At 40.8% G+C, this 15449-nt stretch overlaps 1 protein-coding gene across 2 annotated transcripts in view; it reads right to left on the reverse strand.

Moving 5' to 3' along the window:
• LYPLAL1 (lysophospholipase like 1) overlaps window positions 1–15449 on the reverse strand; it is a 38842-nt gene that overhangs the window by 10382 nt on the left and 13011 nt on the right. The window contains exons 1-3 of one of the 2 annotated variants that reach the window (XM_073338867.1): window positions 13423–13495; window positions 5759–5834; window positions 5084–5253 (exon numbers count right to left, since the gene is read on the reverse strand). In XM_073338867.1, coding sequence (XP_073194968.1) covers window positions 5084–5253; window positions 5759–5834; window positions 13423–13480 — 304 coding nt within the window. In that variant the 5' untranslated portion in view covers window positions 13481–13495. Of the gene's footprint in view, window positions 1–5083; window positions 5254–5758; window positions 5835–13422; window positions 13496–15449 lie in introns of those variants that run through there. The other variant, XM_073338868.1, reaches the window with a different exon arrangement.

Here is a 15449-nt window from a genome sequence, read left to right on the forward strand (position 1 = left end):
AGACATTATTAGTTACTTCTATCCACTGCTGGCACGTCCGTTTGACATTTCTCCTGTTCACGCAGATAGGATGAAGGAAGATGAGAAGAACAGGAATGGATGGGAATAGGACCAGTGGCAAATATAAAAGCTGAGTCACATTTGGGGGTGAAGGTTTTTGTAAGGTGCTGCGCACACACACACACACACAAAATTCTACTTCTTCATCTTCACATTCAGATACTACAGGAATGGGGCAGTAGCACACGACCATAAATTTACCTCTGGAGAGCTCTGTAGTAAGTGTCCTTACATGAAAGACAACATACTTCATCTTCCAATAATTACAAAAGATGCAAGAGGAGAGAACTTGGAGGCTGGAGACATAAAAAGCCATGGCTGTAGGTGAAGTTGTTTGCCCAGCATGTTTTAATGATTTATTGTTGATTTTTCATCTCTCAGTACTTACAATGCCTTCTTTCTCTGGGATGTCTAGTGCCAAGATATTTCTTCCCCCATCCCATTTTCACACATACTGAGAGGGATGACTATGCCAATATTTACAAGAGATGCAGCCCTTTCATGTTACTTCCACCATGGTCCAGTAGCTATGTAAGAAGTCTAGCAATAAACAAAAAAGTGGTTGTGTCTCTCATGTTATTGTTATAGTACAAGGGGTCAGGAATCATGCATGTGTTTTCTGGCACATGATCAAGTCTACAGGACTGTTATTGAAAGTTTATTTTCACTGGCTGCTTATACAAGTGACTACAGGTGGCAAAGACCAACATGCTTGGATCAGCATTTCTGTGGTATACAGAAAGTGACCTGTAAAACTAGGAGAGTAGTAGTAAATCAAAGGTGGCGGAGAGGGAAAGAGGGAAAAGTCAGTTTTTGCTTAGGTATCCAAACATCATAACTGAACGTTAGAGCAGGCTTCAACATTAATTGACACCTCATTTTTAAATCCAAGGATCTTTCTGAAATTCACACAGAACCAGGGTGCTTGTACTACAGTGGTGGGTGTAGTATAAAAACCTAGATATGAACAGAATAAAAATTATTCTCAAGAGTTCTAAAATGTCAGCATGATTTGCATATTTTAGGATCTGCCTAATTTGGCATAAACACAGAAGTTTATAACATAAAAACAGTCAAATTTGACCAGTTTTAACATTCCTTTGCATCTTTAATATCCATATAATTCTACTACTAAGGTTATTTTTAACCAGTAACAGCAAGACCCAACAATAACAAATCAATGTATGCACACAACTGAAAAGAGAGGGGGGCATTTGGCAAGAAAATGTCTTCCATTTTCAAGTTCTGGATTGGGTTATTACTACACAACAATTGAATAAATCCTCTCTTTTTTTAAAACTTATGAAAAAATTCCTTGATTGTGCTCTTTAAGTTGGAAATCTTGCTACCTTTGTAAGACTTTCTGTGATTCCTTGAGAACAACTTCTGAAAACTTTTTCTTAAGGAATAAGAACTGTGGGCTGTATACGGCCTTCAGTCAGTGCATGGAACTCCCTCAGAACTTGCAGTACACTTTACATCACGTATCAAAAGACGTATGTATTTAAAACTGTTAAACTTAGACTGTATATTTGAAAATGAGGATGTGATAATATTAAGGAGGCTGTTCTTCTGATGTATAGGAATTAGATTGAGTTGAAGGGGGAGGAGTGGCAGTACACCACCCAGGTTCCACCTTCAAGGCAAGAGCAGCTGGATGCTTCCTTTAAAATGATCAGTAGTGAAATGGTTAACAGTGTTGATCATTAAGCCGTCATCATTAGGTGTCATGAGAATTAACTGTGTTATTGAGATGAATGGTTTAGGCCACAATTCTTTAAGGAACAAATGCTCCTATTGCATCAACAAACCCCAACCCTGTGTAAAACTTGAATCAGAATAAGAAAGATAGTCACCCATGATAAAAATGTTAGGTTCTCCCTTTCCATTCCTGGAGTTCCTGTCTCATTTATCCTCCTATCTTTTAGACTGTTCTCCTATCCCACTCTACGTAGCTGTCAGCTACCAACCACTTTCTGTCCTAATTTTTACACCTGGCTCTCCCTCCCCTCACAATCTCTGACCCTCATGCTCAACCTGCAACTTCCACACTGACATGCCATCTTATCCCTCATCCTCCTTTGACCTTCACCACTGAATTAAATCCTACTCACTAAAATGTCTACTCCCTCAACTTTGCCTTTGGAAAACACTGCTTCTCTGTTCCTTCAACATCAGTGTTCCCACACCTTGACTATCACCTCATCTCCTTTAGCACCCTATGCTACTTTCAGCCCATTGCCATTGACGGCTTATCTGCCATTTTACGTCTCACTCTCTCCTTCATTGACTCAGTTGTCTAATCCCTCCACTCCTTCTTTCCACAGAACAATGTCCCACATGACTCACCACCACCATTCAATTTCCCTACATCTGTGCCACTGAACATGTCTGGAGAAAGTCTCCTGAGTAACAATGGCTTCCTCAACTATAAGCTTGTTCTCTTTGACTTCCTTGTCAAACAGCACTCTACCTCCCCCCACATCATATCCATGAACCAGCTGCCTGTTCACCACCAGACCCACTCTTAAAATGCTCTCCCTCCTCCAGGTAGAATGTTGCTGGCATTTTCAAAGAGATGACTGACGAGGGCTGATGTGACGTCCCACTTCCTTCTCCTCCTCCCATCACCCTTTATCCCATCACTGATGTTCCTCACCTGCTCTCCTCTCCAATCCCTCCACCTGCTGCATGACACCATCTTCTCCCACCATATGACCTCCCTTGCCCCTACCCTCCCTTGAATTTTCCCTTAATCTCTCATTCTCATCGGGTTCCTTCTCCTCGCAATATAAACACACCACAGCCTCTCCCATATTCAAAAAAATTCCAGGTCCTGCATCTCTCTCTCCCCCCAACTACTTCCCAATCTCCTCCCTAGAAGCCTGGCACCTTGGTGAAGAGGGACTGTATAGATGCTCTAGATTGGCTGATTAAGCCATAGCATAAAAACACCTTGTTGCCCAAAAGTTACACACACAAAAGGCATCATGCAAGGTGCCTTTACAAAATACACCGTTTTCTGTCTCAGTGGAAGTCTATGGCCAACAGTTTAACAATAAAGTCACCTTACACTGGTCCAGATCCATGTTATAACCATTCTTTCCTTACAGAAACTCAAAGCCTGATTCTCTGCTGCCTCTCACATCTGTGCAGAGGGAGTGTACAACCCTACCACTTTGATTTAGCAGTGCTTTAACTCCCTTTTGCACAGGTGTAAATGACACCATGTACCTACATGACCATGGTGAATAAGAGCTTGTGCACCAGTTTTTCCACACCCACATTCTCATCACCCTAACGTACATATTTGCACTTATTTGGTATGATGCTGGACTACTGACTCAGTTCTTATTTCATTATTTGTCATCGTAATGTCTAGAAGCCCCAACTGACTCATAGACGCATAGATATTAAGGTCAGAAGGGACCATTATGATCATCTAGTCTGACCTCCAGCACAATGCAGGCCACAGAATCTCACCCACCCACTCCTGCAATAAACCTCTCACCTATGTCTGAGCTACTGAAATCCTCAAATCATCATTTAAAGACTTCAAGGTGCAGATCAGGGTCCTATTGTGCTAGGCACAGGACAGGCCCATAGCAAGAAAACCTCTCTCAAAGACCTTGCGATCTACATAGACAAGACAGACAAAAGGTGGGAGAAAAGACAATTTTCCTCAATTTAAAGATAGAGAATTTAAACACAGAGGCTGGAATTTTCAAAAGAGACTAAGGGATGGAGACAATTAACCTCAATTACTCCCTTAGATGATTTCCCAGATTTAAAGTGTGTCTCAGACCCTGAAATCTCACTACTTTTATTTTCTCGAGGTCAGATGGAAAATCTAACAGTACAATGAGTGTGTATGTGGAACATCTCCACCCCACTCTCAGAAAAAAGCACCTGCTCTTCTTTAGCTGTCTCCAGGCCTGCAGGTATAACACAGGAAAGCCAGATCAAAGAGACTGTGCAGACAGCCATTCAAAACAATGAATTCTGCAGCCAGGGCAATGAGCCACCAAGGAAAAATAAACAGTGACCTTCAAAGAGCAACACAGGGCTGGGCCAAGAAATATGCAGGCTGAATGGTCCTGGCTCCACCTCTCAGGAGCTCAACGGCAAGAGTCAATTGGCCATGACGTCAGAAGTTCCCACATTAGAAGTTTTTTCCAACCTGAAATATTTAGTCGTATAAGCATAGAACAAGGAGTCAGGCACTCCTGAGTTCTAATTCCATCTCTGACTTATGCTACTCCTGTGGCCTCAACCTCTTTGCTTCAATTTCCTCAACCGTAAAATAGGCTTGAAACAGCATGTCCTTTGAGAGTGCCTGAAGATTAGTAGATATTTGTACAATGTTCTGAAGATGTAATGAGCTAAATAAGTGCTAAATATGATGCGTAAATGCATTTGTTACCAAGTTCTACCATTACCAAACATTTCACAGGACCTTTGTTTTCTCATGACTGAACTCCTCTGAAGCAACCACAGCAGTAAAGATACAACGTGTAACGATTTGTGTTGTCTAGATGCTTATTGAAATAAGAAACTACATTGCCTTTGAGAGAACTCAAAACTTACATTCTTCAGAAGCCCTCTAAATATGAAGAGGCCAGATAGACATAGCAAAGTAAGAATAGGATAGACATTGTTGACTGGTATTTAAATTCCAATGATATATGAGCAGTTCAAAAAACAAACAAACAAAAAACTTACATTTAATTTGATGGGACAGAGTACCCAGCCAGCCAAATGCTGTATACGTTTGCACCCACAGCACCCCAATGAATTCAAAGCAGTTTTACAGGTGTGACAGCCTAATCTGACCTACCAAGGGCTAGATCCTGCAATGCACAGAGTGCTCTCAACTCTGAATGAAGGTCAGCTGAGACCTGGGGTTGCTCAGCACGTGTAGAGATTGCTGGTCAAACTTGCAGGATGGAATCCAATGGGAACCCAAAGTGAGAGGCTCTCTCAGAAGCCTAAAAAAAAAAAAAACCCATAAAAAAAACCTTACCTAAAATTATCTTATTCTTGCTGATGCCATTTTTAACCTCATCATCAATCACGTTTGTAAGCACCCGACACATTGAGTCAATGGTTTCAATGTGTTCTGGGCACTCATTAGATATCTTCCATCTGTCAAACCACACAGTGGAGAGGGCCCCTCTCATAGGTGTATACGGTCTGGGGGAAAAGAAAAGAAAGGTTGATTAAAAATGTCTGAGAACAAAGGCATTCAGTATAACCACGGTAAATAACAGACAATTTGGTGACTGACTGGAAAAGGAGAGGAGGAATCAATTAATTGTGTCTCAATTCTAAATGTGTCTAATTTAAACGTTATTCACCACTAGTTATACAAAGTCTCTTTGTACATCAAGAACTATCCTTAAAGGGTGAGGACATATAGAAAACTGTTTAAGATACAAATGCAAGTTTCAATCAGCACAAGGTCATGGCTATATAGTTTCATATACTAAGTCTTTTAGCTCACAATCCTGCCAACAGATCTGCAGGTGTGACTCCTATTCCTGAGCATACTTCCTGATGAAATAAATGGGAGTAAGGGGTCAATACATTCTGATCTATTGTCTATGGGTTGCAAAATCCTCAGGTCACATATTATGTGTGTGTCTTGTGGGGTTCTGATTTTATATCAGGAATAAGGCTGAGATTTTTTCAAAACCACCTTGGGGATTCAGAGGCGCAATTCCCACTGAAAGTGATGGGAGGCTTTTGTGATTTTTTATTAATCTTCCAGGCACCTATGGAAATTTCAGAGAGAGAGAGAGAGAAAATGAGTGAGTGGTGAGAGATAGTTTATCTTAATAATCCAGATAACTTTATAAATAAGGTTGAAAAACACAACTTTGCTTATCTTGTCAGCGTGCAGGTTGAAATTAGAGATGTAATTACACTTTTCTTTGCAAGACTGTAGTGTCAAATTAGTATCATAAATACCTTACATACACTGTCCAAAACTCAAATAATCAAGGAAGTTGCAATTCAAAGGAGACTTTTTTTATGATGATGAATTGACCCCTAGAATCCCCAGAAAGATGATCTAATTGTCTTACAATGGTAACAATTCAATACCAAACCTACTGCACTGAGGTCAGTGTTTCATGTCAAGGGGTCAAAACCAAGACCCTAAAATCCTTAATTGCTACGTTTAATCAAGAGGCACATTTTTCACTCTAAACTTAAACTCAGAAAAGCTCAGATCAGATTACAATAGTTGCCTACAAACAGACAGCCTTTGATAAATTTGTCTGGCTGGGAACCCACTGAAAATGAAAATGAAGCCTTCAGTCTTTTATCTGGATTTTCTCACTACTAAGGTTTAAACAAAATACCACTAACAATTCCAAAAATGCTTAATGAAGCAGCAAATTCTGCCCTTATTTATACCATGGGGTTTGCACATGTGTGAAGTAGAATTGTCTATTTCTAAACCAGAGAGACTATGACACTCCAGAACCCTAGTTATGCACCAGGACCCCATTTTGCTAGCCACTGTAAACACAGAACAAAAAGACAGTCCTCGACTTAAACAGCTTACAATTTAAGTATAGGCACTTAGACACTAATAGGGTGATAAGTAATAGTCAACATCGATTTGTCAAGAACAAATCATGTCAAATCAACCTACTTTCTTCCTTTGACAAGGTTACTGGCATAGTGCTGTAGACATGATTTATCTTTATTTTAGTAATGCTTTTGACACTGTCACCAGGTGGGGGTGGAGCTTGGGCTTCAGCTTCAGCCCTGGGCCCCAGCAAGTATAATGCTGGCCCTGGTGATCCAATTAAAACGGGGTTGTGATCCACTTTGGGGTCCCGACCCAGTTTGAGAACTGCTAGTCTAGAGAAAAGAAGACTGGGGAGGAGGGGCAGGGGTTGATAACAGTCTTCAAATATGTTAAGGGCTGTTCTAAAGAGGACTTTGATCAATTGTCCACTTCCACTTCAGGTAGGACAAGTAATGGGCTCACTTTGCAGCCAGGGATATTTAGGTTAGGTATTAGGAAAAACTTTGATTATAAGGATAGCTAAGCACTGAAACAGACTTCCAATGGAGATTGTGGAATCCCTGCCCATGAAAGTTTTAAAGAACAGATAAGACAAACACCTGTCAAGGATGGTCTAGGTTTACTTGGTCCATCCTCAGTGAAGGGGGATGGACTAGATGACTTCTCAAGGTCCCTTCCAGCCCTTATATTTCTATGATTCTATAAGAGAAGAGACTACATTCTCGAATCAATTCCCACAGGAAAATGATAGAAGACAAAGCACCCCATCACCTGGAGGTGAACACTTTTCACAAAGTGATCACTCCATACCTGAGCTCTCAGTCCTCATCCTCAAAGGAAACCTGCACAACATTTTCAAAAGACAAACCTAAGAGCTTAAATTCATAACTCTGCTAGACACCATAGGCTGACTCCATGGGTGCTCCAGAGCCGGGATGGAGTGGTGGGGTGGGGTGGGGCTGTGGCCTTGAGGAAAGGGGTGGAGTGGGGGCAGCGCTGGGGCAGAGCTGGGGGTCGAGCACCACCTGGCACAACGGAAAGTTGGTGCCAGAGCTAGACACTAAAAATCATGGACTGAATAGGGACACTGGATTTATGGCTTATTACAACAATCTGTCCCACTACTAATCTGTCCTTTTTTGTCCTATGACTGCAGAGGTATTAACAGACCACACCACCTTAAAAGGTCCCTTAGAATATGTACTAACTACCTATGCTAAACAATCTGTTCTACCTTGTATTTCGCTGTGATGCTTGGAGTACCTTTCTCAGACCTGAAGAAGAGCTCTGAGTAGCTCGAAAGCTTGTCTCTCTCCTCAACACAAGTTGGTCCAATAAAATATATGACCCCACCCACCTTGTCTTTCGGATAGGCAAACAGACAGATGCAGGAATATAACATGTCTATACAACCCAGATCTAGGCACTGATTCAGAAAGCACGTTTGAGTTCCACTGCCTTTAATTTGCTTAATTCAAAGTTAATCATGTATTTAAAGAAATATTGCTATTAAAACACATCACTTATCAGGCCTTAGTTTGGATTCCAAAGGATAAATAGTGATTGTCTATTAAAATAAAGGAAGATCAGCAGACAGTATTCAATACACAGAAGAAGCTCAAGTGAAATCTATTTAACAAATTTTGTTCTTTTCTTCTTCCATTAGGGATTTTACCATTGCTATTGATTTTATATGGAAGGCACTCAGATACTATGAGGAGTCGGAGTATAAAACAATTTGGGATAGATATTATCCAAGTACTGGTTACAGGCCCTTTCTCAAAAACCTTGGCATCAGTGCTTATGGTAAGCACTGCTATTGACAGTGGACCAAATGCCAAGAGACTTCAGCTCCTAGAACTAATGGATTAATACATAGGTTGTTGGGGAAAAAAAAAAAAACATGTAAAAGTTTTTTAAAAGAACTTTGTCCTATGGTTGCAGGATTGCCCCCGCATTTACATGGAAAAGGTATGCGTGGATATTGCTGAAATATCCACAACAAATTTAGTGGTATACAGCTTTGCAAGAGAAACTAACAGATACTTAAAAACAAAATAAAGAAACATAACCACACAACACAGCACCTTTTGTTTGACTTTCCCCTATACTGTTTGTTAGCACAACAAACCTTTCAAAGTTGGAAATATGTCCCCATCCCCTTTGATTCTGTCTCCCTTATTTGGCAAATGATTTAATTTATCAGCTTAGTGGTCCCTTGCTCGCAAGTGGGGAGGGAGACCACTCCACCACACTGTGGCAGGAAGCAGCAGGCAGGGCCAAGCAGCTTGTAGCCTCCTAGCAGGGACAAACAACCATTAACTGTCTGAAGCTCTAGCCCCCTTGGGCAGGGCAGTAAGCAGTCTTTAGGCCAGAGTCTCCAGGCTAAGGCTGACACCAATCAAGAGTCTAGGGCAGCAATGAACAGTCTATAAGGGAAGCTCTGGCCTTCTGGGTTGGGCAGAGCAGGGAGCAGGCTTTTGCCTAAGTGGAGTGCCCCACCAATCAGTCCTGGGGCTGGTTTTGAATATCATCTTCATAATGATCTGGATGATGGGATGGACTGCACCCTCAGCAAGTTCACAGATGACACTAAGCTGGGGGGAGAGGTAGATATGCTGGAGGGTAGCGATAGGGTCCAGAGTGACCTAGACAAATTAGAGCACTGGGCCAAAAGAAATCCGATGAGGTTCAACAAGGACAAGTGCAGAGTCCTGCACTTAGGATGGAAGAATCCTATGCATTCCTACAGACTGGGGAACACTGACTAGTGGCTAAGTGGCAGTTCTGCAGAAAAGGACCTGGGGATTACAGTGGACAAGAAGCTGAATATGAGTCAGCAGTGTGCCCTTGTTGCCAAGAAGGCTAATGGCATATTGGGCTGCATTAGTAGGAGCATTGCCAGCAGATCAAGCGAAGTATTTATTCCCTTCTATTCGGCACTGGTGAGGCCACATCTGAAGTATTGTGTTCAGTTTTTGGGGGCCCCAATACAGAAAGGATTTGGACAAATTGGAGAGAGTGCAGTGGAGGGCAACAAAATGATTAGCAGGCTGGGGCACATGACTTATGAGGAGAGGTTGAGGGAACTGGGCTTATTTAGTCTGCAGAAGAGAAGAGTGAGGGGGGATTTGATAGCAGGTCTTCAACTACCTGAAGGGGGGTTCCAAAGAGGATGGAGCTTGGCTGTTCTCAGTGGTGGCAGATGACAAAACAAGGAGCAATGGTCTCAAATTGCATTGGGGAGCTCTAGGTTGGATATTAGGAAAAACTATTTCACTAGGAGGGTGGTGAAGCAGTGGAACGGGTTACCTAGGGAGATGGTGGAATCTCCATCCTTAGAGGTTTTAAAAGTCCGGCTTGACAAAGCTCTGGCCGGGATGATTTAGTTGAGGTTGGTTCTGCTTTGAGCAGGGGGTTGCACTAGATGACCTCCTGTGGTCTCTTCCAATCCTAATCTTCTATGATTCCTGGCTAAGGCAGCCAACAAACACAGACTCTAGGCCCCCCAGTCTCTTTGCTGGGGCAAGCCACAAACAAAGCACAGGCCTTCTGGTTTAGGGGTGAATAGACCACAAAACCAAAGGTGGGGTTGGCAGCAGAAGGGTAAGGGGACCTGGGCCCACGCTACTCCACCAGGTCCCAGCTAAGGGCCCTAACAGTGACAAAACTGGAGCAAAGTCTGGTTTCCCTGGGCTCCTTCCTACCCCATTCCAGGTGCTGGGCTCCACAGTCCAAAGGTGCTCCGTCTCCCTCAAGGTACAGGGCTGATGGCAGTCCCAACAACTCGTACCCAGGATGGGTCTCCTGAGGGGGCAGGGAGCTGCACAGCGCAGTTTCAATTCCAGAGTGCCGCAGTGGGCTGGAGACATCTGCCTCCTTCCATGGCTCCCACTCACCTTTATCCTTCCTGCCCCGCCCTGGTACTTCTGGTGAGGGGGGAGAGAAGGGGGAGATTTGGCTCCTCCCACCAGGCAGTGTGTAGTGGTCCCTCGTTCTCAAGTCTGGAGGGAGGTCACTCTGCCTCACTACACTTACTAATCAGGAATTACAGCCTTGTAGCTAAAGAATGAATCAGGAGAATCAGATTCTGCCACAGACAGAATCTGGGTGACCATGGGCAACTCACTGAAGCTCTCTATGCCTTTATCACCCAATCTCTGGAGTTGAGATAATGCCACTTACCTATATCACAGAGGTATTGGCAGGCTAAATTAACTGATCTTTAAAGAAATGTGCACTGAGATCCTGAAATGGAAGGTGCTATAGATGCAAGGCATTTATTATTTCCCCATGCAGCCTCAAAAATCCCTAATTTTAATGATGCCATTAACAGAAATGTGAATAACTGTGAGAAATCAGTCACATATTTGCAAGCCACTCCACTTTTAACTCTCTTTTCACAATTACTGTGTTGTGTGTATGTACCTGACATGACAAAAACCTAGGCTGAAGACATGGGAAGATTTTTGTGTCATTAAACCAGAATGGTAAAAACATATACTATATTATTAATTCTCTTATCATAGTGCCTCGTGGTCACAATCCAGCACCTCACTGAGCTAGGTGCTGCGTATACAAAGAACAAAGAGAGCGCACAATCTAGGTATAGGACTAGGGACAACAGATGGATACAGGCAGATGGACAGGGGACTACAAAGAAACTATGGAATATTTTAATATATTATATATGTTTGCTATAACTGAAGATGGATTTAAAATTAAAGATTTTGAATCATGGTAAAATCCATAATGTAATATGACTGTAGGGTTGATCAAACCTGGGATTAAGGGTCTTAACATGCATCTTTATAAAGCCCCAGTGAAGGAGATGGGAGACTGATCCATTTAAAGAGCACAGGAGCAGACCCTCAAATGGATTGCCAGAATATATTCTGTTGTCACAAAGATGTCCTCACAACTAAATTTAGTTTCTCAGAAATACAATAAAAAAATAACTCACATAAAAGAATCTTACTTTTCAGCTTTAACAGTACATCCTACTGGCACATCTGTTTTAGTCATTCACCTTGTTCCTTAAATAAATCCCTTTACTAACCAATATAATACAACTCAGACATTACCACTGTAAACAAATATGTTTGGCAAGGAACTATCTGCACAGCTCCAAGAATAGAGCACAAAATTTTTTCTTTGTGGTTTAATTGTATGAAAAAAAGAACCCTATGTTACAGTAACATGAGGAGGTTGCCCTGAAATGTACAAAAAAAAAAAAACCCAAGGAAATTTAGAGTGCACTGAAAATTCAGTTCAACACTGATCCTCACCTGACATCATTGCAACAAGGCTCTGAAGCAAAGCAGCTCCATGCCTGCAAGCTGTGTGATCAGTTAAGGACAGCATCAGACCACACTGTCTGTCTTAACTTAGGTTTTCTTGCCTTTGAGAATTTAAATCAAACCCTTACCATTACTCCCAACAGATTTTTGTGGTTCAAGTTTGTTTTTTTTTAAAATGGCTTTGAAAGTAAAGGCCTCATGTCCCCGTAAGCTCTGTTTTTGAAACTCTCTGAATACAAATTTATGGTCTACTAGCAAATGTGTTTTAAAATGTGGATTTACTTTCTGTAGTGATTTTTTTAAAACAGAAGTTATATGAAGTACTTTGGAGCACATGAAAGACTCAACCCTTTAAAAGAAAAAAAGCTTCCTCCTGATCAATTCAACCTCAAAACTCTGGCTTGTTTAAAGAACATAGCCTACCTCTCTCCCTCCTCCTCTCCCCAAACAAGCATTACAAATGCAACATTATACAAGTTGAACTAACTCTAAACACTAAAAAAATGGGGGAGAGATAAACAGTGCTAAGGAACCCCAGGCACCCCGTAAATGGAATCTTTAAAATGCTTCTAAACGTCTTCACATCTCACCTGCATTGTTTTGTCTGAATGGATTAAAGGGGTTTTTTTAAATGTGCATTTTTTATTATAACTGCTTGTTCAGAGGAATATATTAGGGACTGAATCTATGCTAATCCATAATTTCAAGATAAGAATTCAAAATAGAACACATGGATCCAGGAATCTGAACGTATTGTATAAAAAAGAAATGCATTATGAAAACCTGTGACTGACTGACAACCACAGCGACTCACTTTAATCGTTTACATTTTTATTTAAACACAAAGGTAGTTGTCATGCAGATTAAGGGCCAAATTCAAAGGTAATGCATGAAGAAGTGTAAATTAGACATCCTTTAAGTAATTTAGAAATACTTTAGTAATGTGTAAATCTAAGCTGGTGTAATTTATACACCAATGTAGGAAACATAAGTGAAAGCAGGGAGGTAATTTACACCTTTTGCAGCTCTCTGGAGAGTAGATTAAACCAATTTAGACTCCCTTACACCTGGGTTGACTTAAGATAAGTAGGTCTAAATGAGTTTAAATCAATGGAGTGGGAGTCTAATTTATACCATTTTAGGTATCACCTTTAAATTAGTCCTGCAAAATGTCATTTGGAAAATATTGTTAACATAAAAATAACGCAGTATTATTGGTACTGTATTGATTAGTTAATAAATACAGTTAGTTGCACTTGCACAACATAAAACTTAAAAAGATTATGTGAAAAAATCAATCAGCAAAAGCCTAATTATAAGAAGGTGGATGCCTCAGGTAAGCAGGGTAAGATAAGATGGCATATCATTAATTTTAAATGTTCCTGGTACAGAAGTGCAGTCTAATCATGGATTATCAGCTCCACTCTCTGTGTGACTAGCACTCTGCTGATGAAATCACACATGCTACAAACCCAGGTAGAAACCTGGAGCTGGCCTGGAAAGGGCAAGTACTAGCTATACCTTTTTCAGAAGTTTTTAAAATGTTATAATGAGAGCTTGCTGATGTGCCACATGGCATGGGAGCTGGGACTCTGTTGTGGAGCTAAGAACCCTGTACAAAGAAAGAGAAAGGTAAACTTTAAAGTTAATAATATGCTGATTCTCCCCCCACCCCCTTTATTCTGATTGGGGCTCTGTACAAGACATTCTAATGCTGGATTTTGTTGGCTTACATTTATATGCAAGAAAGATCACAGGCAACAGAGCAGGGTGCCAGATAAAAGTGTTTAAAGCTCTAGGGTGAAATCCAGGCAGTGTTGAAGTCAATGGATGCTTTCCCATTGATTTCAACGGAGCCAGATTTCACCCCTAGTGCCAAATTTTTTGCTGGTTCAATTTGACTCATTGCAGTAATTTCCAGCAGCAGAGAATTTGGCACATAGTTTTAAATCTGTTTATTTTTACTTATTTAAATTCAATCTATTTGAACCTTAAGATGAATAAATTTATGAGAAAAGAGGGGGAAAAAACTTTTTATTGCCCTTTTTTCCCTAGTTTAACTTTTTAAACTATTTAGGATGAGTTGTGCAAACCCTTACACTCATGAATAAAGGCACTCAATGCATATAATGGTTTGCAGGATCAGGCTCTCTGTTTAATACACTTGGTTAAAAAAAACTACACATTATTCCTGTATCAAAATCCTAAAGCCCAGGGTACATTTCATGCCAAATTTATACGCCCCTCAAAAACAGGATTTATTTTAGAAACATGGACACAAACACATTGCTATTGTTAACAGGGCAGCCTTACGGTGCCATACCGCACCAATAGTTACTGCATTAGATATGTGTCAGGAGAAGTTCAAGAAAATTAGACTTGAAAGTATACTTAAACAAAAGGGGGAAAAGAAAAGATTGCCTATATACATATCCAATTTTCAAACACTTCTAAACTAGGACCCCTCGCCATTAGCCCTGACTCATGCATGCTGTTCAACAGAACTCAGTGGGCCAGATTCTGATTGGTTACATTAGTGCAATCTATACTGGAATTGCTCTGGATTTACACCAGTGTAAATGAGAGTAGAATGTATCAGTTGGAGTACTTATGTAGCAAGAATTTAGAAGGCTATGGGTATTTTTGTTGGGGGAGGGGAGAATCTGATTACCTTATACACAACTCCTGACAATTCTGGCTATTAAATCTTTTTTCCACTGGATATAATTTTTGCCTGAGAGCAAGGGGACACACATACACTGGTTTTATCTTTTTAAAAAAATCACTCTTATTTTAGACTAGACACAAACAATATTGAAAAAGGAGGAAAAAGCTTTTAATCTCACTTTTGCAAACCCTTCCTGTTTCACAGCTAATCTCTGCTAATGACTGGAAGATCCACTGCACATTAATAAAATACTATGAATTAGTGAATTCTTTTTTTTTTAAGTATAGTACATAAAAATTGTTTAGCTTTAACTGTATGAGAATCCTTCTTAGCCTACCAGTAAATGTTTGACAGTACAGTCTGTAAAAGTATTGACATTTTAATAATTTGAGGCTTCACTGGGATGCTATGGAAACAAGGTGCACCTTTCCATAAGCAACACTCCCTTCCAAGTCAGAACAGAATATACTTAGGCAGGAAAAAAATCAAATGCACAACTACAAAAGGGTCAATAACTGGTAATCCTGCTGAAAAGGAGCAGGGGTTATTGTGGATCACAAACTAAATGCATCAACAATGAAAAGCAGTTGCAAAAAAGGCTAATATCATTCTGGGGTGTCTTAACAGGAGCGTCATATGTAAGACATATGTAAGAGCGTCATATGTAAGGCAATTGCCCTGCGCTACCCAGTACTAGTGAGGCCTCAGCCTGTCTCCAGTTCTGGGTGCCACATTCTAAGAAAGATAAGGAGAAACTGGAGAGTGTCCAGAGAAGGGCAACAAAAACGATAAAAGGTTTGGAAAACCTGACCTATGAGGACAGGTTTAAAAACTGGGCATGTTTACTATTGAGAAAAGATGACTGAGAACAGTCTTCAAC

The sequence above is a fragment of the Lepidochelys kempii genome, chromosome 3 (genome assembly GCF_965140265.1).
Source record: "Lepidochelys kempii isolate rLepKem1 chromosome 3, rLepKem1.hap2, whole genome shotgun sequence".
In the NCBI taxonomy this organism is placed as follows: domain Eukaryota; kingdom Metazoa; phylum Chordata; order Testudines; family Cheloniidae; genus Lepidochelys; species Lepidochelys kempii.